General features: G+C 36.7%; 1 protein-coding gene across 1 annotated transcript in view; it reads left to right on the top strand.

Moving 5' to 3' along the window:
- Positions 1–27,725, top strand: part of SKAP1 (src kinase associated phosphoprotein 1) — a 302,947-nt gene that overhangs the window by 69,860 nt on the left and 205,362 nt on the right. Inside the window, exons 4-5 of the mRNA XM_010843145.1 lie at positions 7,438–7,463; positions 23,462–23,578. Of these exons, the coding sequence (XP_010841447.1) occupies positions 7,438–7,463; positions 23,462–23,578 (143 nt within the window). The remainder of the gene's footprint in view (positions 1–7,437; positions 7,464–23,461; positions 23,579–27,725) is intronic.

The raw sequence follows: 27,725 nt of genomic DNA, 5'->3' as shown, positions 1-27,725 counted from the left end.
CTTTTTCACTCTCCACTTTCACTTTCATCAAGAGGCCTTTTAGTTCCTCTTCACTTTCTGCCATAAGGGTAGTGTCATCTGCATATCTGAGGTTATTGATATTTCTCCTGGCAATTTTGATTCCAGCTTGTGCTTCTTCCAGCCCAGCGTTTCTCATGATGTACTCTGCATATAAGTTAAATAAGCAGGGTGACAATATACAGCCTTGACGTACTCCTTTTCCTATTTGGAACCAGTCTGTAGTTCCATGTCCAGTTCTAACTGTTGCTTCCTGACCTGCATATAGGTTTCTCAAGAGGCAGGTCAGGTGGTCTGGTATTCCCATCTCTTTCAGAATTTCCCACAGTTTATTGTGATCCACACAGTCAAAGGCTTTGGCATATTCTTTAAAGCAGAAATAGATGTTTTTCTGGAACTCTCTTGCTTTTTCCATGATCCAGTGGATGTTGGCAATTTGATCTCTGGTTCCTCTGCCTTTTCTAAAACCAACTTGAACATCTGGAAGTTCATGGTTCACGTATTGCTGAAGCCTGGCTTGGAGAATTTTGAGCATTACTAGCGTGTGAGATGAGTGCAATTGTTTGGTAGTTTGAGCATTCTTTGGCATTGACTTTCTTTGGAATTGGAATGAAAACTGACCTTTTCCAGTCCTGTGGCCACTGCTGAGTTTTCCAAATTTGCTTGCTTATTGAGTGTAGCACTTTCACAGCATCATCTTTCAAGATTTGAAATAGCTCAACTGGAATTCCATCACCTCCACTAGCTTTGTTCGTAGTGATGCTTTCTAAGGCCCACTCGACTTCACATTCCAGGATGTCTGACTCTAGGTGAGTGATCACACCATCGTGATTATCTGGGTCGTGAAGGTCTATTTTGTACAGTTCTTCTGTGTGTTCTTGGCACCTCTTCTTAATATCTTCTGCTTCTGTTAGGTCCATACCATTTCTGTCCTTTATTGAGCCCATCTTTGCATGAAATGTTCCCTTGGTATCTCTAATTTTCTTGAAGAGATTTACTTACTACTGAAGCCCTAATGCCAGGATAACACTTTAGCGTTAGTCTTTGCAGTTTGTTTGGAGACAGCCATTACCAGGGAACAGAGATGACCAAGAGGGAAATGGAAGTCTCTGGACATTGAGTATTACAGACAGCCTACCCATTTAGAAGACACCACTGTTTTTGTACAAAAAACTGAAGTTCAAATCTGGACATCTGTAAGTCATCAAGAAGAGATTTGATTTTTTTTTTTACCAAGACAGGGAATGTATGATGAGTCTTAAATTTCTGTAAGTCACAAGTAAAACAACACTCTTAATGCTTTAGTTGTAAAAGATTTTCCTCTAGATGCTCTAGATTACAGATTTTAGCCTTTCTGCATAGTTAGGTTTATAATGCCATTATAATCCTTTTCATCTAACCCTACTCATCTAATTCTATTCATCTAATGATAAGTGGGTCTTACCATTTTGGAGGAGGAGTTAGTGACATTTTTTGAATTCTAATGGAGTTCATGGACTCTTTTTCAAGGAAAAAGAAAACACACATTACTTTTTACCTATAATTTTAGGGAGTTTATGAATTTCCCAAAGCTCAAATAGTTGAAACCATAGTTGACTCCAAATTAAAGACTCTGAACTGACTGCTCCCTGATACAAGGCTGTCTGACAAAACAGTTATAACTTCTCTTAGTACTAGACTTGTTTTCTGCATTACAGCCAGTGGAAATGCAGTTACCCAGCAGACCTAGATACAGATCTTGACTCTGCCGCTTAATGGCTGCATGATCCTGGCCAATTTGTTTGACTATCCTGAGTCTTAGTTTCCTCATCTGTAAAAAGGGGATAATAATAGTATCATTGTAATAGTAATAATCTCGTTGGATTATGATGAAGATAAAATAATACATATAAAATAATACATGTAAAATGTATACTGAGCACAACACCTCAGTTCAGTTCAGTTCAGTCACTTAGCCGTGTCCGACTCTTTGCGACCCCATGAATTGCAGCACGCCAGGCCTCCCTGCCCATCACCAACTCCCGGAGTTAACTCAAACTCACGTCCATCGAGTTGGTGATGCCATTCAGCCATCTCATCCTCTGTCATCCCCTTTTCCTCCTGCCCCCAATCCCTCCCAGCATCAGAGTCTTTTCCAATGAGTCAGCTCTTTGCATGAGGTGGCCAAAGTACTGGAGTTTCAGCTTTAGCATCATTTCTTCCAAAGAACACCCAGGGCTGATCTCCTTCAGAATGGACTGGTTGGATCTCCTTGCAGTCCAAGGGACTCTCAAGAGTCTTCTCCAACACCACAGTTCAAAAGCATCAATTCTTTGGTGCTCAGCTTTCTTTATAGTCCAACTCTCACATCCATACATGACTACTGGAAAAACCATAGCCTTGACTAGACAAACCTTTGTTGGCAAAGTAATGTCTGCTTTTGAATATGCTATCTAGGTTGGTCATAACTTTCCTTCTAAGGAGTAAGCGTCTTTTCATTTCATGGCTGCAGTCACCATCTGCAGTGATTTTGGAGCCCTCAAAAATAAAGTCTGACACTGTTTCCACTGTTTTCCCATCTATTTGCCATGAAGTGGTGGGACCGGATGCCATGATCTTAGTTTTCTGAATGTTGAGCTTTAAGCCAACTTTTTCACTCTCCTCTTTCACTTTCAAGAGGCTTTTTAGTTGCACTTCACTTTCTGCCATAACACCTAGCATGTGTTAAATGCTTAATACAGAGTTTTATTATAATTAGGAAATGGAATTATTTTTCCTTCTTGCTGCTGCTGCTGCTAGGTCGCTTCAGTCGTGTCTGACTCTGTGCGACCCCATAGACGGCAGCCCACCAGGCTCCCCTGTCCCTGGGATTCTCCAGGCAAGAACACTGGAGTGGGTTGCCAGTTCCTTCTTAGATAGTTCCAATAAAATGAGGATAGTTACATTTGTTTTACCTACTTCACCAGGATCTATCTAATTAGCTAGCTTAGTGGTTAAAGCTCTGAATATTTTAACCTCACTAAACGTGTTTATTGGTTAGCTCCATGGTCAAGAATTTGACACCCACCTTCAAACCCCAAACTAATGATTAAAAGTTAATAGCCTCATTTTTAGGAGAAATCTCATATTCCATCAATCTTAATTGGCAAACTAAAACAGTATGATCGCAATTTAAAAGATACTGAAGTGTAATCTGAGATGGACCTCCCCCTACAGTGGAAACACAGAGTCAAAACTTTCCTGTTTAATTTCTTATTAGAGTGTCTGTTCTGGATCTAGTTGCTAGGATTAGCTAGGATTAATAAACCTTGATTAGTAGCTATGAAACCATGGGCAAGTTCTCTCACCTCTTGATGCCTCGGTTTCCTCATTTATAAAATGGGCATAATATAGGGTTAGAATGTGGAGGAAGTAAGTTTATATAAGTACTTAAAACAATGCCCAGCAATTGATTTTAAAAATCTTAGCATTGTTATTATCATTACTATTACTACTGCTATGATAGCTACAGCTGGACATCAAGACTCCCTCAATATAGTGAGTTCATTTGCTGCACCTTTCCTTAAACTAAAGTTCAAATAGAACTTCTTTAATTTAAAAACACAAATAGCAAATTTTGTCTTGCATGTAAAGTAACCTTGAATTTTCAAGACTTTATTCAGGGATTTCCGTGGGGTCCAGTGGTTAAGAATCTGCCTGCCAATGCAGGGGACAGGAGTTCCATCCCTGGTCCTGGAAGATTCCACATGGCTTGGGGCAACTAAGCCTGTGGGCTCCACAACTACTGAGCCCATGTGCTGAAATTACTGAAGTCTGTGTGCCCTACTAGAACATGTGCTCTGCAACAAGAGAAGCCACTGCGGTGAGAAGCCCGTGCACTGCAACTAGAGAGTAGCCCCCCGGCCCGCGCCCACAACTGGAGAAAGCCCGAGCGCAGCAGTGAAGACCCAGTGCAGCCAAAAATAATAGATAAATAAATAATAAGAAGAAGAAAGTTTTAAAGACTTTATTCTGTAGCATAGACTAAATGTTGTAAAATATTATTCTTCCATTTTAATTTTGGAGACACAAGATGGATTTATTTTGACTGAATGTGAAAATCATCATCATCAATACAGTTGCAGCATTTTCTCTCTGCTCATTCTGTACTCATCTTTTTTCCAGTTCCAAATATCATTTGCATGGACCTGATGATGTCAAGTATGGATATTGTAGAGGAGTGATAGCTTCCCTTTCATATTGAAGCTGAAGCTTCAAAGAGAAGATTAAAGAAGTGTTTGCTATCTATCTGCTCAGCCCTGATATGAAATTCTCAGAGGCATTTAGGATGAACACAACTCCGTGTGTGTGTTTGCATGCTTTTTCTTCTATATATTTCCATTGTGGTCTTTGTATTTTGGTTTAAAATTTCTAGTTTCAGACTTGTTGGAGTCTCTGGCTAAGGGATAATTGTTTTTAAAGTGAAGGATAAGAATTAGAAGATGTTGGCAGGATTTGACTAAATGCCTCCTAAGGAGAGCAGAATTCTCTTGTGCGGAATCATCTTTCCAGAGAATGTAGTGAATGCCATCCATAGGATATATTTAACAAGATAAGATTAAGACTTTTAAGTGAGTCAGCAAAGAATAATCCATGGTGCCCTCCAGTGAGAAATGAGATTGTTCACCTTTTGGCCTTGCCTTTTAGAAGTATCCTCTCTGAGCTCTGGGATAGAGGGGTGTGTGTGTGTGTGTGTGTGTGTACGGACTTCCTTTAGGGTTGTTACATAATAAATAGTTAAAATAAGAAGAAAGGAAAAAGAGGTAGTTTACCAGGGTAGTTTTATATCTCTTGAGAAAGAAGCAAACTGATATTCCACTTCATGTCATTTTCCTACATCAAGTTCTATATATAATTTTTATTGACTGAAATATTTAATAACAGTATAAAGCAGATTATTGGATTAAATTTAATTTAATTCTTCCTCCGTAAACAGCCTTCTTAAGATATAACTACTTTTGGGAGAAGCAATGCTTGGTACATGTGAACATATACATCTCCTTAACTAACGAGCGAAACCAGGACACTTTATAGTACATAGAGAAAGGAACTGAAAATGTGTGTGAGTTGGAATGGAGATTGTGGAGGGCAGGGGTCGGGGGAACAGGTAAGAGACTGAGATCATTATTATCTGTTTTGACAATTTACCATGAATTGGCCCTTTAACTGCCACTGGGGCGTGGCTAAGTTTTTTTCTCGATCAGTAAGTGAAGATACTTGTTAGCCAAGTTTTTGCTGTTGCTGTCACTAACATTTTGGAAAGAGGAGTGCGCACACACAGTTTGCACATGTTCATATCCTAATTTCTGTTTATACTGAACTAGATAGAGGTTGGATAATGATTGGAATGGGGAGGGGGCAAGACAACACCTTGAGAAAAGATGGAAAAATAGGAAAAGAAGATGGAAAATTGTTCACCCTCTTGATAATTTGCTTGGTAAGCTGTGTTTTACAGACAGGAGATTTATGGAGAACTTATCACATTGGCCAAGTTCATTGGGAAATGGCAGGGTCTGGTTGGTACACTAATATAAACCGATTATTTAAGTCGCAGCCGGTTTCAGTTTACATATGCCCTTGCGTCAGCGTGGCCGCCCTCTTCCCCAGGGGCTGCACCTTTGTATTTCCCACCCTTCCCCTTCTCCTCCCCTCTCCCCCTTTCCACTGAAGACGTCAAAGTTGTTCTGAACTTTACTTGCCCTCTAACCCAAGCATCTTAGCATTCCTTCACCTGATTGCCAGTCCAGAACTGTTCTGAGAAAGAAAAGGAACAAGAAAAGTCCATTGCAAGGTTTCTTCACGTTCTCTTCTTACTCTGTTTATTTCCCACAAATTCGTCTCTGGGTTATACTCCAGAGATGTATACCCCCTGCATATAATCTCCTTGCTCTCCATTTTCTGAATTTTTATAAAGAAATAACCTAGATGCTCATTGGGCTGGTGTTCCTCCCCAAAGTAGCCACACTTTATTTCAGCCATGAACTCAGTTGGTAAAGAATCCACCTGCAATGCAGGAGACCCGGGTTTGATTCCTGGGTTGGGAAGATCCACTGGAGAAGAGAAAGGCTACCCACTCCAGTATTCTGGCCTAGAGAATTCCATGGACTGTATAGTCCATGAGGTTGCAAAGAGTCGAACATGACTGAGTGACTTTCACTTTCACATACTAGAAGACACACCATTATCATCAATGTATTACCCTTTCCTCATCTTTTTTGGAATATTTTTAAGAATTGGATTAAAACTGTGAACTCTCTCCTTAGAAAAAAAATGCTGTTATACTCATATATGCCCCTGGGAAGTCAAGATGAGGATAGAAAAATATTCTTTCCACTTAGAGGGATAGAGATTACTATATTTATAGCCAAGAATTAATATGTGGTGACCGTAAACAAGATTGGGATATGTTGAAGAGCAGGTGGGAGGTGAGGAAATAAAGAGAGACTATAGCCAACACTTGGGAAAATTTCACTGTGATGTGAAAGGAAAGAAGGCAGCAGATGGAGGGACGTGAAGGGGGTGAGGGAAAGTTTACTTTATTTTTATATGAGCATAAATGCTGATGGAAAGGGCCATGTTGAGAGGAAGAGGTTGAATTTATACAAGAGAAAATCGATGTAGAATAATGTAAGTATCCTGTGAAGGCAGGAGGAAATGGAGTCCAAAGTACAATAGACTTTTGTGGGTAGCCACTATATATAACGTTGCTTCTGTGGGGAGGCGGGGGAAGCAATTTAGATTTCAAATAAGTGACTTGCAAATGATCCCTTCTGCTATTGCCATTTCATTATTTGTAAGACTTCAAGGGTTATGGGGTTTGCCAGTCATTTCCCAAAATAAAAGGAGATGGAATGATAGACTGAATTGCAAGAGCCCCAGTCTTGGCTTGGACACTAAAATATTGGATGACCTTGAGTCAGTTGTTCATACATCACCTGTAAAATTAAGAATTTAGGCCTAGAAGGTATCTGGGGATGTGTTGGGGGGTGTTTTAGTTGTCATAACAACTGGGGGTGCCCCTAGTTTTTGGTGCCCAGAACCAATGATGCTGATTGTCCTATAACACACAAGATAGGTTATCCAAACAAGGGCTCGTCCTGCTCAAAGCCCGAAGAGCTCCTTAGGAGAAACCTGGACCATGGTTAGGTAATATTTTAGGACCTTTCTAGCTCTAAAGTCAGACTTATCTAAGGAGATACAGTGAGTTAAATGTCCCTTTCAAGCCTTTAAGAATCTTTCAAATCTCAAGGACAACCCTTTGGTTTTTCTTAGAGTAGATTGTGGCTTTGGCTAGTTATTGACTGTTTAGGAAGCTTTTTGGAAGGAGTGCTATTGCTATCATATGCCACGATTGAGAAATACAAGTTTGACTTATCTCCATTCTTTTTCCTTTTATTTCAGATACTTTTGGAATTTTCAGCCCCAAGGTGAGTCCTCTCCAACCATTTATGGTTCATACTAAAAATGTGTAGATGGTATTGTTACTTCTGTATCTTCTAAGTAAGCTTCTCCATAGGGTGGCATTAGCCTTTTCTGAGGAAAGTTAGTGGAGTGTTTAATTAACCTTCACCCTGCTGGGCTCCCTTGCCCTGCTTTTTAGCAATAAGAAGCCCTGATGCTTCTGCCTTCTGAATGAATTCGTGCTAGATTATTTTATAGGACCAAAGCTTTTATTCCTTGAGCTTTGTTAGATGCCAATAGGATCCACCAGCATTCAAATAAAATGGTGGCCGAGTCCATAATAAAAGCCTTGGGAGGGCTCCAATTCAACTAATCCTTCATTGCTCCAGAAATAAATTCCAGTATGTTACCTCCTCAATCACAGTGCTCTTCCACACAGCCTGCCTGTCTGGCAGCAGAAAAATGTCAGAAATGGAGTAGTGTTGAAATTCCCACTAGAACGGTGTTATCACATTTTAATATGAGCCTGGCTGCAGCCTCAGTGCTTCTAATTGCTTTCAAACCATTGTTTTCCTGCTTTTGCTTGATGAACCCAGCATCTGGCATGATTCTAAAAAGTACAACAGACAGCTGTGTGCAAAATTGAAAAAAAGAGACAGGATTAAAACACATTTTTAAAAGGTTCAAAATTGAAAATTTTTCTGATTTCAGTTTGAGGGGGTGCCTTTAAAGTATATGCATTCTTTATTTTTAGTACCCTGGTTGAGAATGTCAGAAACATCATTCTCAATATTAACTATCTCAACTTGTTATAAATGGGAGATTTTTATTTTCTCAGAAAAATCACAGCATTTTAAACTAAAATAGCTTTATGAACTATTTTGCTCTATAAAATTTTTTAACCAATTGCCAGCTTTTCCATTTTTTTTCTTAACATTATTAATGTATCCATCTCAGTGAGCAGTAGCATCTTAAAAAAATCAAACTGTAATGATACTAGTTTTATTAAAATTTTAATTTTCCTAGCTCATACTTTGAAGTCTATAAAGGTTTTCTTTAAAAGCAAACTTTAAAAATAAAATATTATATTTTTAAAGTTTTTAAACTTTTGTAAATTATAACCATAGCTTTTGTAACATTTTAAATAATGTGATATGGTGTTACTGTATATCTCACTGTCCTAAAGCATTTATGGCTGAAAACACAGGTTGAGAATAGAGAATTATATGTACTAATGTAGCAGTTTGTTTTGCAAAATGTGAAATATGCTATTCAAGAAATGGCCCTATAGTTCAGGGTTTAACAGATGCTAACCAAAATCCACAGGGGGCAGAATATGAATGTAAACTGGCAGAAATGAATGGAACTGTGAAGATAGAATTAATTACCTAAAGGAGAAATAAAGAATTAGTGTCAGAGATGTGGTACAGTAATGTGTTGAGAAGAGAAAATAATTTTAGAGCTTAACACAAGGGACTGTGTGGGGCTCAAAAGACAAAGCACACATCTCACCAGATTCTTGTAATAGTGGTATTGTAGTCATCTTCCAGCATAGGGCAACTTCTACACAGTCTTTCTCTTTTAGAAAGAAGGCAGAGGTACAGCAGTCAAGGAGACAACTGAAAAGAGTTTATTTAGATCAGAAAACTCTTTACTTCTTGACAATGATTGGATACATGTAGCAAATTGGATATTCTTTGCTCATTTGGAAGTAATGTAAGGAAAGATAAAATAGAAAACCCGTGTACATGTGGCTTGCCCCCAGCTTTGTTCCTCCCACTAAGACAGTTTTGAGGGGCAGAAGAGGAAAGAAAGGGTATCTTTTACTTTGTCCTTTTGGTCAGATCTTAGCAGATTGTTTGCTTCTAAAATGTAGGTTGGCTGGGAGCTGGTCTGTTTAAGATACTATGGGGCAATTTGGGATTATGAAAAGAATAAGAATATGTAAGAAGTAGAACAGATGGCAGAAGTATTTTAAGAGCCCTGGAAGACTAAGTAGTATTGGGAAGGGAGTGAAGAAGGACAGAAATGGTGGCCCCAAACATTCCTGGCATTTTTATCTGTGGCAGGATTTTTGTGCAGGAAGGTGATTGGATGAATTTTATTAACTCTGTGCATTTCCCTAAACACACATGCATATTCTTCAGAATATTTGTACAAAAGTCTGGTACCTAGAGGGAAAATAGTCCTTAGTTACAAAAGAGTTGACACAAGGTGCTGAAAAGATAACCTTTAAAAGAGAGATACTTGGGAGAGTAGACCTAGAGAAGGATTTCAAGCAAAGCATTTCTTATCCGTCATTCCATTCAATGCCAGGTTTAATGAGATAGAAGAGTGATCGTGGAATAGTATCGGGAGAGTTTTGTCCCTGTTCTGGAGAAGAAACAGGGTGTGGTAGAAAGAGCATGGACGTTGAGGCCTAATAATCCTGGGTTCAAGTCTCACTATACCATTTAGCTAAAGGTTATGTGAACTTAGCAAGTTGCTTTATTTTTCTGAATCCTGGCTTCCTTATCTATAAAACAAAGATGTGCCAGACACTGTGCGAAGTCTTTTACATGCATTATCTTATCTAACCCTCAGAACAGCCCTATGGAATAAGTACTGTTAATATACCCATCTGATAGATGTGGCTACTGAGGCAGAGAGTGGTTAAGAGAATTGCTCAAGGCCAATCTCCTCAAGGAGTCTAACTTAATCAGTATGACTTTGTAACGTACTCTTTTTAGAAAACATAAAAGCTTTATTGTGATATAATTCACATAACAAAAGAATTAACCCTTTAAAAGTATGCATCAGTGGTTTTTTACTTTAGTCACTGAGTTGCACAACCATCACCATTGTCTAATTTCAGAACGTGTTCATCACCCTAATAAGAAACTCCATGCTTATTAGTATTCTAGAGCCCAGTATCTTCATTGCTGTATTTTACTGCCTCATTGCAGGTTGTCATGAGGACTAATAGTAATACGTGTAAGTCCTAGCGTGGTGACTGGACATAGTATAGTTTCTGTTCATGGTGTTATGATAATTCTTTCCTTCCATTTTCACCTAAATTTTCATATTCGTCCACTGTTTAACTTCCTGAATGATGTTCATTTAAAAATAATGAAATAGGAAGAAAAATAATCCCAATAATTTATTACTTTAATATAGAAGGGACATAAATGAAAGACCTCTTTTAATGGGCTTAAACAAAATTGTAAAACATGGGAAAGACTTTTTATTTTTTATTGAGATTCCTTTGATAATTCAAGCCCTGTTTACTTTGAAAACTTTTTCTCTACCTAAATTACTTAAAATTACAAAGAAAGTACATTGGAATCTTTGCTATGGAACTTTACCATTTCCGCAATCAGATATTTAAAACGTGATATTGCTCAAATCTCTGCAACAGTATTAGCTTTACCTTTTTAGATAGCCATAGTGCTTGATGGTATTGATCCTAGTGACAGTTACAATTAGAAAAAGTTTCAGTTACAAGACATAGTGTTTATAATTTAAATTTATTGCTATAAAACTTCTTCATGAGTATTAGAAAAATTGCCCACCATGGACCCAGAGTCTAAAACAAATGATACAATATTTAAAAAAAAATTTAAGAAAGACCATGGGAATATCATAAATATATGTAACAAAATGGTATTTTTTTCTGTCCAATGGTCCCTTACATTATACTTGCAATAATGGTAAATATGGACCAGTGAAATTTCTTGCCAGCTTGAAGATTCTTTGAGTATCTGCATAGGTGATGTAGAGGGTTTATGAGAAAATTACTTGGTATGTTTCAATATGGAAACTTTCCACTATGTGAATCTTAAAAATCTTATTTTGAAGTGGCAGGCCTATATCCCTTGTCAAAGTGAATTGATGCCAAAAAATACAGCTTAGCAAAAGCAAATAATACAAAATGAATAAAGCAAATGTTATTATAAAACCACATTAACTATAGATTAAAAGAGATTTAAAAGCCATATCAACTAATGTGTGAACCTTATTTGCATCCTGAATCAAACTATAAAATCTATGAGAGAATTAGAAATTTGGACACTGACTGGATTTTTTATGTTGAGAATCTACTGCTAATTTTTTAGGTGTGACAGTGACATTATGTTTATATTTGTATGCTGTGGTATTTGAAGATAAAGTAATAGATTCTGATGTATTATTCAAAATAATATGGGAGAGGAAGAAATAAATGGGGTGGGGTGTAGATGAAATAAAATGGATCATAAATTATGTTGAAGCTGGACAATGTGTACAAGGGGAGTTATTACACTTTTTCCTACCTTTGTACATTTTAAAAATTCGCCATAATGCAAGAACAAAAGAAAAAATCTAGTTTGAAATTAATAAAAAATGTAATGATATTTTGTTTCTAGTATGAAACCTGGTACATGAAAGCATAAGATACTTTATGTATTTGGACACAAAATACATAAAACAATGAGGGTTTTTTAAGTTTTTGTTTCAAGTTTAATGTTTTATTAAGGAAACAGCATGAGCTTTGAAGTTAGATCTGAATTCGAATCCCAGTTGCTTTACTAACAAGCATTGTGAGCTATAGCAAGTGACATCACCTTCTCATTTACAAAATCTTCTAATAATATCTATATGTGTGCGTGTGCTGTCCTTCAGTGTCTGATGCTGTGCAACCCTGTGGACTGTAGCCCACCAGGCTCCTCTGTCCATGGAATTCTCCAGGCAAGAATACTGGAGTGGGTTGCCATGCCCTCTCCCAAGGGATCTTCCTGATCCAGGGATCAAACCTGCGTCCCTTGCGTCTCCTGCATTGGTAGGCACGTTCTTTACCACTAGCGCCACCTGGGAAGCCCTAATAATATCTTCTTCACACTTATTATGAGTTGTAATGAATTTTAATAAGATGATGAACTCATGAGGAGTGCTTGCCGCTTGGTAGGCGCTTACTGAAGTGGTAACAAGTATTATGTTTATGTTTCAAAGTAGGGCTATGCAAGTAAATCTATGTATGGAACTTAGGTAATATATATTCACATATCTTTCCATAATATTCATCCATTCCAGCTGAACCCTGATATAAGGCCATTTAACTCACCATATATATATATATGTACTGGAGTATATGTATATATACATATATTTGTGAGATTTTGTGTTTAAAGGCTGTGTGTGCAGACTTTTTGTTGGTAGGCACTTCAGAGGTTAGATTTATGAGCTTATTGCTCTGTAATGTCTGAGACATGTTGAATCGAAGCATGGATGTCACTTTCCTTCTCTTTTCTTACTATCACATACTTGGAGCATGTAGTTATGACAACTACAAGAAGCAAGCCATTAAAGCAGCAAAGAAACACCATCTTAGCACTAAAAAAAGGAGAGAAAGGTTTCCCTTTGAAGTTGAAGAGAAGTGTTTTTGACTTAATGGAGTGTACAGTGATTTTACAAGTTTTATTTATGAAAATACTCTTTGCATTCATGCCAGAAGGTTTTAGCACAGTCATAAGTAGGATTTACACAAAGAAACATAGCCGAAATTTATGATGTGTTTGCAAATGTAAGAAAAAGTCTGAATTTACAATATTTGTAATTTATTGTTAAGTGTCTTTCTATCACTATTCCTGGAATGCTAATATTTTATAAACACAAGTGTTGGTTATGAACCTAGAATATCCTAACCTATACTACTTTTAAAAAGAAATCTTCCAGAATGTTTTCCATGTCTTTTGGGAATTTAACAGGGGGAAATGTACACTGGACGAATGCTCCTGCCTTTGGCTGTAGCCCAAACTTTTAGCATCAACAATCTTGACAGCTGCTTTTGTGACTTGACTTCCTTTGGACCTTTCTCCCCTTTCCCTATTTGCTACATGTTATACAAATTAATCTGTAGAAAGTGGAAGTATACACACACATTGTTTTTGAATTTAATTACTGACTTTGATACCTTTTCAAATATTTTACTTCCTATACATCTACTGGTTGGGTTTTTCTAGAGTGGAATAATGCAATAATGCATTATTGCATTATTCTATCAAAGGTTAGTTTTTGTGTGTGTTTTTTTTTTTAAACAAAAAGACTCACTTTTTTCCTTTCTAACCTTAAAATTTTCTAAGGCTTTATGTCCTTTGTAAAGTCCCATCTTGGCATATGTGATCTTGAGACACAAGAAAAAGAACTGACTTTCATGCAGGCAAAAGAACTCATTTGAATCAGATGCTGCTGCCTTCTGTATTCCCTATACAATATAATATACGCACAAATGTTCTTTTATAGCATTGTTTGGAATAGCAAGGACTCCAAACAGCCTAAATGCTCTGCAATAGGGGACTAGTTAAATAAAGTATGTTATATGCATTTAATGGAGTGCTACATGGAGATTAAAGGAATATATATGTGTATCATGGAGAGCTCTCCAAGGCATATTGTTAAATGAAGAGGGCAGTTTAGACAGTGCACTCTGTGTATGTGTGTATGTGCACACACATGCATGCAAGTCTGCTTGCTTTTATTTGTATATAGTATATTTTTGGAAGGATACACATGAATCTATTAACCATGGTACCCCTGCTGAGGCGGGTACCAGTGTGAGTACAGAGAGAATCTTTGTTATTTATATCTTTTGGTGCGATTTGAATTTTCACCATGTGCATTAATTATTTTTTGGCTAAAAATTAGTTAAAAGTGAAGTAAGTCTATTTCTGCTAATATGAAGCAACCTCCAAGATAAATGATTAGGAGGAAAAGCAGGATACAAGATAAGACAAGTGCTACCTTTGTTGTTTTTTTTAAACAAAAAGACTTACTACTCTCACAGACACTTGTTATATTTAGACAGAAAATTCATAGAATACCCACAAAACATATTGCTTCTGGAGAGAAGAACCATGAGAAGGGAAGAAAGATGAGCTTTCATTACACTCCTTCTTGTAATGTTTGAAATTTTTGCTCTGGGCATACTTAACTTTTTTATTTAATAAAGCTCACTGTAGTTAACAATACTGTATTGTGTATTTGAAGGTTGCTGAGAGTAGACTGCAAAAGTTCTCATCATAAGAACAAAATTGTAGCTATGCGAGGTTATGGATGTTGACTAAACTTACAGTCTTGGTGGAGGAGTCTTACCTGTTAATGTATTTTCAACTCATTAAAAGTTTATGGAAAATCCCCCCCAAATTTCTTAATGTATACATGTATTAAATCACTATGATGTACATCTAAAACTAATACAATATTGTATGTCAATGATATATCAACAAAGCTTGGGAGAAAAAGAAGCACGCCAAAAAACTTGATTTAATACAGTAGCTCTTTTTCAGTAGAATCATGATTTGGTAGTTTATATCCATTCATGTTTTTTCCTTGTTTATTTTTACATATGAATTTATAGGTGAGATCCTGATGATATAAAATAGCAGTATTCTCTGTTGTTTCATGTTTGGAAACCAGTATTACATAAGTGTGGCAAGTTAACCTACCACTTAAAAGTGTACTTTAAAATAAATAATAAAATAGGATCATATAATACCCATGGTAATTGATAAAGAATACCTTTTTACCCTATCTTAGTCTTTCTTTTTTGCATGTGTGGTAATTAAAAGTTCATAGAACCTCTGATTCTTGTCATTATGTAGATGGCAAAGAAAATAAAGTGATAAATTAATGACTGCTTTAATTTTATTTGATTAGCCTGGAAACTTGTTGAGGAAAAAAACATGAACTATTTTTTCTTAGATAGAATTATCCCTGGATCAATACAGAAAATCAGGTAAAGAGTACAGTTCTGTGTTCTGAACAGAGAATTTTGGTATAAATATTAATTTACTTCAGGAATTGTGCCTCTAATGAATTTTCATGGTTTGGACCCAAAGTGTTGAGAGAAATCTCTGGTTAATTTGAATACAACATTTTTGGGGTTTCTGCTTAAAATTCTTTGTGAATAAGCCCTTGGACTTGAAAGCCAGTGAGTTTGTTTGATATCTGGAGACTGAATAAGGTGATGGTTAAGCCCAATTCTCTTATATAGCATTTCACCGTGTTTCTCAGCAACACATACTTCTCTTGGAAACTTGTTTAATAGTTATTGTTTACCAGGAGAGGGTGGGATGATTTGGGAGAATGGCATTGAAATATGTATAATATCATATATGGAACGAGTCGCCAGTCCAGGTTCGATGCACGATGCTGGATGCTTGGGGCTGGTGCACTGGGACGACCCAGAGGGATGGTATGGGGAGGCAGGAGGGAGGAGGGTTCAGGATGGGGAACACATGTATACCTGTGGCGGATTCATTTCGATATTTGGCAAAACCAATACAATATTGTAAAGTTTAAAAATAAAATAAAATTAAAAAAAAAAAAACAGAAAAGGAACTGTTAAGTTGTGTACAAGGGGAGTTACATGATATATAAAATAAAGATTCCAGTCAGTACTAATACTTGAGAGGCAGAGTGGAAGAACCAATCTCTGAACTTGTCTATCCCTGTCAGCTGACATGCACTTAACACACACTTGCCAGTTTAGAAAGTTCTTGATCACAGTTCATCTCTAAAAGGCATTTCCGTAAACTTAAAAAGTGATACCACTTTTCTTAAGATTAGTGCACTTTCCTTGTTAGTGCTACCCCAATAAAGATGGAAAAAGAAAATTTAAATACAAGGAGATACTCTTCCATGTGAAACTTCTGTTCCAAAAAAGGCCAAACATTGAACAGAATTGTTGGTGTTAAGAGGCTTTGGTTGTTAATGTTGTTGTTATACACATACATGTTGTTATTTTCATACATGAACAGGAGTTCCTATTAAGCAGAGGGGCAAAAGGAGGCTGAATTTTGTCACTTTTTGCCATTCCAGCTTTAGTGGTATTGGAGGTCTATGTTACTCACAAAGAAAACTCACCTTTTCTTCAGTATGTTAAAAGATGTTTCACGTTTTCAGGCCTGCTTATCTTACCCATAGTACCTTCTTTATTATACGTTATTTTATTTTTACTTCTTTGTCTTTTGTGAAATTTTCTTATATCTGCCTGTAGACAAATGTAGTCCCATTCTTCTTCAGCAGGAGATATTGAAATCCAAGTGGGCTTATAGTGTCCCTGAAGAAGTAATATAAGCTGATTGGGATATGATAGATCCTAGGATGCGTCAGGACAGGGACTAGGTGCTGAGGTCCACTCAGTTTATTATTTGAGAGAAAGGAAAAGAGGGAAAGAGAGCAAGATAAATCAAATAGTAATAAAATTGCTACATTCAGAGTTAATGACATATTTTTGAGGCGTTTTCCTACTCTGAGACTTAAGTATGGTGGTGCCAGAAAGGAAATGAGTTCTATAGCTAGGCCAGGTCAAAGCTGTATTTGGGTGTGGAACACGTTGCCTCACTTTCTCTGAAGCAGCATCAAAATATCCAGGATCAAACCAAATCACACAGACGTCACTAGAAAAAAATTCAACATATTGATCTGACTAAACCCAAAATGTTGTATTTTTTTGTAAGCATGAGCTTCTTGCTAAAAAGTGGTATTTCTTTAAAAAATCACTGCAACAATACTATAATAGGTACATTTGAACCTATAAATCGGACCAGCTCCTTCTTGACCAAATAATTGACCACATTTGACTTTGTTAGTTTCATGCATAATATGACTACTAGTATTCCCACTACTTATAATAAATTATACTTTTGATTTTATAGATTTACCTTGCTGAAGTAAAAAAAAATACTGATATTAATGGCACATGCCATAAATTCAAGTCATTCAGTATGCTTTGCCTTTGAGTAATAATTGTAATTTACAAAGCATGCATATTTGGAGACTGTACAGCTCAGTAAATTAGAACAAGATCTTAGTAATCAGACAAGGCGGGGTCAGAGCCACTTATGAGTCACCTGTATGACTTTGGGTAAATTGTTTAATCTCTGGATCTCAATTTCTTTATCTGTAACTTTGGGTTAATAGTATATCACAGGATTATTTTGTAGATTAAATGAGATAGTACCTAAAGGGTCTTGACCCAGAGCCTGTAACCAGTAAGAGTTCAGTTAGCTATTATATTTTTATTGTTACTAGAACTGCTTTCTCCTATAAGTCAAAACATGTTGAAAATTCAGTTGAATAGCTTCATAGTAAGACTTAAACGCTGAGAATACAGTGGAAAACAGAACAATGAACCAATAATGTCAGTTATGATTGCCTGGCTGCCATATAATAAATGCATTCATTTTATAGTATATTTACTACATACTACCAAATACCTAGATTTACATGTTTTGAATTCTGTCAAAATCTCATTCCTGTTGAAAATATTCAGACTCAGCAGGTCCCATTTTAGTAGCAGTTGAACAATAACAGTGGTGGATGGAATGTGTTAGCGTAAAGCTGGAATGATTGCTGACAGGCTGTAATTTGCTTTATGAAGTGTGCGTTGTCACATATACAATTATCTGGTTTATATTTTGCTGTCAGTCTTCCAGTTTGTTAATGTCCAGGAGTTATGTCTTTATGTGAAACCTAAGAAGGGTTAAAAATCTCAGCATTTGCGGTGTGAGTCAGGGGAAGGAAGGAAAGAGCAGAGGGTTCACACAGTGGCTACCTTTTTTTTTTTTTTTTTTTAAAGAATTAGGATGATGCTACACACTGCAGCTCACCCTACTGGTCAAAATGAAAAACTGCATCATGAAGGATTTTTTTTTTTTTTTTTTTTAAAGGAAAGAGGGAAAAAAAGAAACTTTTCCATTGGCTCCCCTGGGCATTTTCCTGTCCAACTCACCCCTGACAGATGTAGTTCATTCTGGAAGTATTATTAAACCATGCTGCCCTTTTGGTTGTTGGAGTGATTCTGCTATAAGCATCCAACCTATTTGATTCCATTTCTTATCGTTTAAACCATGCTCTCTCTACAAATGAGATCCCTAAAGGTTCTTAAAAAGTCTGTGATTCTTTGCATGATTTATACAATTAGTATAAACAATATTCCAAGCTAAAAAACAGTCATAGGCTCAATTTATTTCTTGTACATTCAAGATCTAGTTGGAGCAACTTTTTAAAAGGATGATAAATGGAAACTTTCTTTACCTGGGCTGTCATTTGTTCTGTAGACTTAATGACATTCAGTACTATTATACTCACTTCCAGGGCCTTGGGGGAAAAAAGAATATTTATACATTGAGTTATGGCTAGATGTAGGAGGCCAAAAGAAAAAAAAAAAAGATGGGCAGGAAGTCAGGCTGTATAGAACAGAGAAGAATTTGAGACCTTCACTATACATGGATTAATCACAAGAACTAACCATGCAAATCGAAATGGATATTTAGAAATAGGTGAAGCCTCTAAGATGTTCTGTGGGAAACACCATACATTTTCTAATGCATGAGTATGTGCAATATGGTATCTAATTTATAACGGAAGTGTTGACAGAACTTTAGATTTGGTGTTACAAATGTTCTCCAGAATATGTTTACATGTGAATAACATTTCACATATATGGACACGTATGTACTCAATATATTTCTTTAGTTGGTATTATATTTAATAATTTAGGTGAATGGTTATAAATAAGGAATAATAAGCTGAAGTTTTACTAATCTTACCTTAGTTCAGCTTTGGGAACTGCATTACTGGGAAATTGGTCCATGAAAATCTGGCAGTATTAACGTTATCAAGCATGAAAACTAACTGGATTGGATCAGAGACCTTTATTTATGACATTTTGTTCAAGATTTATTAATTTAAAGAAGGAGCTGTGTATCTCACAGGTTCTTAAGTATTAAATAGAGTCAGAAGTTGTATATTCCCTTTCATTGTCAACAATGAAAGCAAAAACAATGCAACTTTACCTTAATTTCATTTTCCTTATATTATCCAGAGATACTTGGTGAAGTAATAGCAAACCCTAGAAAATTTTCAACCATGCCATATAGTTGGTTGCAGATGTGCATAAAGTTTTTATAATATAGCTCATAATTAATTAGGAGAAAAGTAAAAGTTAATGACTTCATAGTACCATGAAAAAACACATTGAGCCTTTGCATATTGAATAAACAAACATATATTTATATGTTGTATTTATTTTTCTTATGGTTTTATGCTTATGTTTTATGCTTTTTTATTTTTTCTGTCTTTTAAATTTTTTCTCTTATTTCTTGGTAAAATCATCATTATGGTTTGTTTTTATCCGCAAATAGTACCTGCAAGTTCAGAATCAGATGGATTTGCTGTGAGTCAAAATAGTTACGAGGGGAGCATCATCATGGCTCATTTTCTCCCCTGTTTTATTTGGAATTGAATTAGGAAATGAAAGTTTTTAGCAGTTTAATTCACTTCTCCATAAAGTTTATGGAGCAGCAACAGCTGGTTGAATTCATGGCAGAAAAAGCCAACTTCAAGTGGCCAAGCTATTGTTTCAGAATTAAGGGAGAAAACTCATTAGCTGTTAATGAAAACACAGGGAATAAAAACAAATAGCACAGAAACCCTAGCAAATAATTACCTTACACCTGACACAAAGCTGCTTTATCTTTCTGCTCCAACCCTCAGAAATTCCCACCTTATCATTCTATGGAGCATGAATGAAATTGAGTTTGACTTAAAGGAAAGAACAATAGAGAAGCCATCCTCCTTACAGGCTCCTCAGCACCATACTCAGTGGAAACCTACCACTGAATATACTAAGGGGTGTTTCTGGTGCCCAATTCTTATGATACTTAGGATTAGAGGAGCAAACTACCAGCTAATAGCAGGTGAACCCTTAATATAGTTCCCCCAGATCTTGTTTAGAAATACAAAAGGAAGGGACTGAAGGTAGTGGATGTGATTAATGGAGATATTGTGTGTTAGAATATATATATCTGGATAGAAATATATTGATTCTGAGCAAGTTGCAATGGGAAAGAGTGTCTCTAGTGGCTAGGGTCTTGCTTGTGAGAAAGCCACTCAAAGCAGGTGGAGTTCTAAGCCCTAATTGTAGAGCTACTGAATGGAAATGTCTGTCACTATGGTTTGTGATCATTTACGTCTGATCCCACTGGACTGTGGTTGTGGCCACTTGTAACTGCAATTCTAAGAGCTGTAGATGAGTCCAGAGATTACTTGCGATTATGTTTTAAGAAAAAATTATGTTCTAAACTTCAACAAATCCAAAATGACCACAGTAATTGTTAGTTCTTCTATAAAATTTTTCACCCATGCATCTTGAATAATTGTAATCATTTTAATTACATGGGAGTGTCTATTTATATGTCACTGGCTTTTTTTCTGTGTGTGTCCAGGGGAGCTGGGCCACTTGATATGACACTGAAAACACTTACAGCTACATTTCCCTCATCAGGAACTAATTACACTTGGATGTAAAACATATTTTTAAATGTTTCCCCCACTGCAATCATTTTTAGTACTGACCTAGGCTCTGTTTTTCTTGCATTGAGTTGTTTACCTTTGTTGTCGTATACTTTACAGAGTCATGGTCTTGTATTTAGCACAGAGGTAGCTGTTAAAAGCTCACCTGGAGTAACTACGTTTAGATACCATAGGAATCACATGGAAGTGACTTTTCCATCTGAAGTTAATAATGCATGCATGCATGCCAAGTCACTTCAGTCGTGTCCAGCTCTTTGTGACCCCATGAACTATAGCCAGCCAGGCTTCTCTGTCCATGGGATTCTCCAGGCATGCCAAATCCAGGCAGGTATTTTGGATAATACTTTAAAAATGGAAGCTCTAAATATAACTGAATTGGATCCTGTGACAGGAAAAGGACACTAGTGGGAAAACTGGTGTAATCTGAATAAGGTCTGTGGTTTAGTTAATAGCAGTGTATCAATGCTAATTTCTTGATTTTGACAAGTATACACTAGTTATGTAAAAAGTTGACATTGGGGAAATTGGTTGAACAGTATGTAGGAACTCCTTGTACTATCTTTGCAATACTTAGAATAAATCCACAACTATTCCAAAACTTAAAAGCTCATTTAAAATAACAAAGCAAAGCAAAGCAAAGCCCCTCCTGATTTGCTTTTTTTAAAAAAGCCTAGACTGCTAGAATATGTAAGAGTGGATTTGTCAGATTTCTGGAGCAAGCAGAAAACTTTGAATCTGGAGTGACAGTTGATAAATAATGCCCATTATGTCCTACAAATGCTAAATTTTGCTTGGCAACCCATATGACTACTTTTTAACTGGATCTTTGTTTGACTCAAAAATGTTAAATTCCTTTAATCTCACAGCTCACTTTCAGGTTGCCTGCCAGGCTATACATTTAGGTTGCCTTGATAATATCATTTCAGTGGATTTGCAGTGATGTAAAATTTGAGGATTTTAGTCCTCAGTTCAGTATTTGAGATTTTTCTGCTTATAATAGAAATTTCTCAGTAGTACTTTAGCAGAACTATAAGCTTTGTATCTTGATCAAGTAACCTAGTAAAACACAGCATTTCTTCCCACTCTAGCCAGTGACTGTTGTGTGAGGGGTTTGTTTGTTTTCATTTTACTTTTATTCTCCACAACAAACTCCACAGTTTATTTTTAAAGTCCTGTATCTGCAGGTGTTCAACTCAGTTATGGATGTCTACCTATCATTGGGCATCTGCAGAGGAATCTAGATATGATCATCTAATTTATGGAAAGAGAAGGCTACAGCTTTCCACTTTTAATCATTTTATATCCTCCCTATCCTTCTAGTTTAATTGTAGGAAATAAACCTTTAAAGTGAGGCAATACAGATTCTATGTAGGTTGTTCAGTTTCACTGCTCCCTAGTTGAAATCCAGGGCCAAAACTCTACAGTGTTTACTGAGATTAGCATTGGTGATTTCCTTTGGAAATTAGTATTTGAGATAATATTAAATTCAGTTGAAAATCCCCTTTTCATGTTTGTGAAATGAACTGAGCAGCTGTTGGTGTCCTTTTATCAGCAGACTGTACCTCTGTTTGGGGGATTTTGAGTAAAGCCATTTGCAGTGCAGAGCCTTTTCTTCTGGTTTCTGAATGAACTAACATCTTCTTTCTAAACCTTTTAAAGTGTTGTAATAGCATGGGCCACTTCTACAAAATATAATCCACTAGTGTGTCAAAAACGCCCAAAAGAGATTAGCATTATTTTAATTGCCTTATTCAGAATTGTATATACATTACCTTTCATCAAAGCAATTTTGCAGAACAAATATTACCTTCTTAGGGTTTTTAGAATTCCTAAGAGGTGGTTGCATAGGCTGTAAACCAGAATTATAAAGAGAACTTCCTTAAAATTGCAAAACAAGTAGTGATTTAAATTGGAATAGTCCAGATTCTCTCCAAATTTTACTTCTCTTATTTTTTAACAAAGGAAAGAATCTTGACCTTGCTGCTGCTGCTGCTAAGTCACTTCAGTCGTGTCGGACTCTGTGCGACCCCATAGACGGCAGCCCACCAGGCCCCGCACCCCGCTCCGTCCCTGGGATTCTCCAGGCAAGAGTACTGGAGTGGGTTGCCATTACCTTCTCTGCTTGACTTTGCTGCACTGTATTATGTATAGAAGTTTAACTCTTTGTGTAATTTATTCTATTTCATTTGGAAATAGAGGCATTCAGGGTAAAGGCAGTAATTAATGGGATATTTTTATAAGTACGTTTTCATTTTAAGTGTGATGGGGAAATTTCTTTCTGGTGGCAAAAGGTCTCCTCACTTTAACAGTGTCTAAGTTCTAGTTAGTTGAATGGAAAATTTCCCATCCAGGTAGGTTGGTTCTATAAATTATTTATATGTTTCTCTTATGTTAATAGATATATTTGGTAAATACCAGAAGGAATCTGGGCTTCCCTGGGAGCTCAGATGGAAAAGAATCTACCTGCAATGCAGGAGACCCAGGTTCAGTCCCTGGGTTGGGAAAATCCCCTGGAGAAGGGAATGGCAACCCACTCCAGTATTCTTGCCTGGAGAATTCCATGGACAGACCATGGAGTCGCAAAGAGTCAGACAAGACTGAGTGACTAACACTGGCCTCTAGAAGGAATCTACAAAGACATTTATTAAGATATCAGAAGTATGACCTTGTTTCTTTCTTTTTTGTCCCTCAGGGGGAGACCAACCTGAAAATTACCTTGGACAGGACAGCTCCGATGATAATCACAGTGGAACTCATGGCCCTTCTTTTACATCAGATGCACCTTTTTTGTCAGATTATCAGGATGAGGGTGAGTGTCATCTTTCTGTCTTTAGGATGACCAAACTTTTATACTTTTTGTCCTGGGTCTTTGCCTTTGGTCATTTTCAATCTAGCAGCCTTCAGAAGGTTCTCTGTATTGGTAATCACTCGTTTGCAAAGAACAACTATTTGTTTCATTGTGGTGCTATCCTCCTAGATAATTCAATAGTTCTCAAGTTAATGTACTTAGGGAAACACTAATTCCATATTGGAGCAGGAAGACATCATTATCGATCTTTCTATAAGAACTGTAGCTGAAAAGCTAAGAGACCTTTTTAAGATTGCAGGGCCCAGTTTAACCTTCTTTCATATTTTTTAGCTTCAGTGAAGTTCATGAGAATTAAGAGCATTGTTTTATGATTATTGAATTATTGATATATTGAGGATTATTTGAGACTCTTGAGCTTATCATATTATAATAGGATACCATTTTTACCCGTACTCACATCTCTCTGACCATGTTGGTGTTGTCTGAGGGGAAGGGAAAATCACAAGGACCATAATGCAGATCTTCCTGGATCTGCATCCATTTCATTTGAAGATTTGGGAATGGGAAGAGTTAAATAATTCAACCCTTATAAACATTATATTAGAAACACATTGGTATGTAATATAGTGGCATGCAAAATATATATGAATTTTTAAGATACACGAATATAAAAAATTTGGCATGGTGGCTGCCAGTTTCTGGCTCAGGCTCAGATATCCCAGGGGTGGGAGTTCACTGTGCCTCTTCTGGCATTTGGCCACTTGAACAGAAGGTTTGATCATCATTGATGCACATGGTTATCTTATCAAAGTCTCTCTTGTGCCTTTGCAGTGTGTGTGTGCTGGGAGGATGTCGAAATGCTACTAAACTGAATATTAAATTGGAAGCTTATTATTCACTTAGGGATTGGGACTAAAGTTGGTAAATTATTCTTTATTTTTCTTTATTAGTCTGTGATCTTGGTATTTATTTTTCTTGCAAATTTCCCTCCGACTTTGGCATTTTCCAAGTGTTCATAATCCCTGCATTCCCTTCTCCTTTTAATTTGTCATTAATTCTTATTTCATTTAGCCGTTTTGGTGATTTTATATTTTCTTATTTTCGTTGAATTGATAACCACCAAACAGAACTATAGATTCAGTCACACAGAAGCAGTTTATTTTGTTTGAGCTTTGTATCCTAGCTCAATTAGTAATACCTAAGTTTTTATACTAAAAACATCATTTGGGTTGAAAGCTTAATAATTACATTGGTAGCTGATTAATAATTATACAAAATTAACAGTGCAAAACAAAAAAATTTGTTTTGTTTCTTTTTGATCAATCTAATGCTTGACAGAATTAGAACAATAGTACCTCATTAATCCATAGGTCACTTACTTAGTATTTCCAGCTTTCCCAAACACAACTGAGAACACAGTAAGTAAGCCAGAAAGACCTCTAAGTGGAAATAGTATATTTAAAATGTTTTCATTAAAAATAGTTGAAGTTAAAGAAAGTGATTAGCATTGAGAGATAAACCTATTACCTGGAAAATCCCAAAGCACATTAAAGTTGAACGAATTCCCAAAGTGTCACTGTTAATAGTAGAGGTAAGAATAGACTTGTTTATTTGACTGTAGGATGATAAGATATGTTTTTGCAAAGTATTGAATCTAGCAAAGTGCCTAGTGCCTGATGGATAATGGGCACAATAAATGTTTTTTTCCGTCCCCTGAAAAATAAAGATATGTGCATTTCTTGTGAAATTAAAGAGATGCTTATAAAGATGTTAAAATTTTAAGTAAACTTTATATCCTATTTTACTAGATTACACCATTATAGAGAACAGTAACATTTGATATGCTATTTATTCATTATTTTAACAAATACTTATTTAGAGATTATAAGGTAATGCTGAGCTAAGCTATTAGGCAGTAAAAAGTCAAACACAGTCCTTGCCCTCATGGAGCTGACTATCTCATTGGGAAAACACACTATTAATATGTTGACAGATGGACAGATATAAATGCTGATGAGATAGCTACAGTGATCCATTAGGAACAAAAGATTTTAAAAAATTTTATTTATAGTAACATTATTTTAAACACTTGGAATTTTTATCTATATTAGAAAAATGAAAGATCAGCCCTAAAATTTTTCAGCTTGGTTGCCTTCTAGCTCTAGCCAGATCAGTATCCTAAACGTACAGTTATGCAAGGACTCAGTCTGTCCCATTTGGCCATAACTTCAGTGATGAGAAGCAATAGCCATGGTGCGTGTCGTGTTTGGGTCATGCTTTTGCGAAAACTACAAAGAGATCTAGAAGAATATAGAAACCTGACCAGGTGCGACAGCATAAAATGAAAACCAAGGTTACATGCTAAACCATGCATAAAAATGAGAGCATGTTGCTACCTAATCACAATTCCTTCCCCTCTTCCTTTGTAAACTGCCCTCAGTCTGAGAATGTCAGGCTATAGCCTCTGGAGAGATACCTACAAACAAGAGCATAACCCCATAATCAGGAATGAAAACTTGCTAACAAGTAATAAAATTTAGATTTATAGACTTAGGAAGACATAGTTTCTACTATATTGAAGGAAAATTTTTTTAGTATGAAGCATTCAATACAGTAACTACAAAAGCCAGCCAACTATGAAGCTGAAAATCTGATTGCTCTCATTGTCCAAAATATACAATGGATATATAATTACAAAGAACCCCGTGTATATACGGGACTTCCCAGGTGGCTCAGTGGTAAAGACTCTGCCTGCCAAGGCAGGAGATGCTGGTTCAGTCCCTGCATGGGGAAGATCTTTTGCAGAAGGAAATGGCAACCCACTCCAGTATTCTTGCCTTGGAAATCTCATTGACAGAGGAGCCTGGCAGGCTGCAGTCCATGGGGTTGCAAGAACCAGAAATGACTTAGTGACTAAACAACACATATATAAATTTTTTAAAGATGAGTTAGGGAAAGTGTTCTAGAAAAGGTTATAGTGACTCCTTCTGGAAGAAAAATTTTAAAAATAAAATGATTTTAAGTGAAGAAACCAGAAATCTGTAATAATGTATTAATATTATGTATCATGTATTATTACCTTCTAATTAAAGAAAAGGTAATAAACGGTATTGGTCAGATATATCTGGGAAGAAATGAGGAAGAATGTTTTTCGAACTTATTTTTACATCGGGATGTTAAAGGTTATAAAGCATTCTTGTTCTCCAGCAAAAGTAGAAAATGAAAAGTAGAAATGGAAAAGTAAAAACCTGTAACCATCATTGGAGAAGAGTAAAAATGATTAAGTGAAGAGCCTTTATAGGCCAATTTATATGCTGCTGCTACTGCTACTGCTAAGTCGCTTCAGTCATGTCTGACTCTTTGCGACCCCATAGACGGCAGCTCACCAAGCTCACCGTCCCTGGGATTCTCCAGGCAAGGACCGGAGTGGGTTGCCATTTCCTTCTCCAATGCATGAAAGTGAAAAGTGAAAGTGAAGCCGCTCAGTCGTGTCCGACTCTTAGCGACCCCATGGACTGCAGCCTACCAGGCTCCTGCGTCCATGGGATTTTCCAGGCAAGAGTACTGGAGTGGGGTGCCACATGCTACTTGACTTAAAAGAAATTGTAGACTTGTTCATGTACCAGTAGTGGCCATTTTCAACTCCATGCCTTTTCTGAAAGATATATTAAAAAACAGAATATTTTTAAAATAAAGAAAATCAGTTTTTATGGTCTTATTTTTAACACTTCTTAAAAATATTTTTTAATGTTTTAATATTATTAAAAGGTGAAAGTGAAAAGTGAAAGTGAAGCCGCTCAGTCGTGTCCGACTCTTAGCGACCCCATGGACTGCAGCACACCAGGCTTCCCTGTCCATGGGATTCTCCAGGCAAGAACACTGGAGTGGGTTGCCACTCTCCAATCCAGCCAGATCAGTTCAGTTCAGTTCAGCCAGTCAGTCGTGTCCAACACTTTGCGACACCATGGACTGCAACACACCAGGCTTCCCTGTCCTTCACTATCTCCCCGAGTTTGCTCAAACTCATGTCCGTTGAGTTGGTGTTGCCATTCAACCATCTCATCCTCTCTTGCCCCCTTCTCCTCCTGCCCTCCATCTTTCCCAGCATCAGGGTCTTTGACTCTTCGCATCAGGTGGCCAAAGTATT

The sequence above is a fragment of the Bison bison genome, unplaced genomic scaffold, assembly GCF_000754665.1.
Source record: "Bison bison bison isolate TAMUID 2011002044 unplaced genomic scaffold, Bison_UMD1.0 scf7180017864180, whole genome shotgun sequence".
NCBI lineage: Eukaryota > Metazoa > Chordata > Mammalia > Artiodactyla > Bovidae > Bison > Bison bison.
Note: the sequence above shows the minus strand (reverse complement) of the source record. Positions and strands in the feature narration are given on the sequence as shown.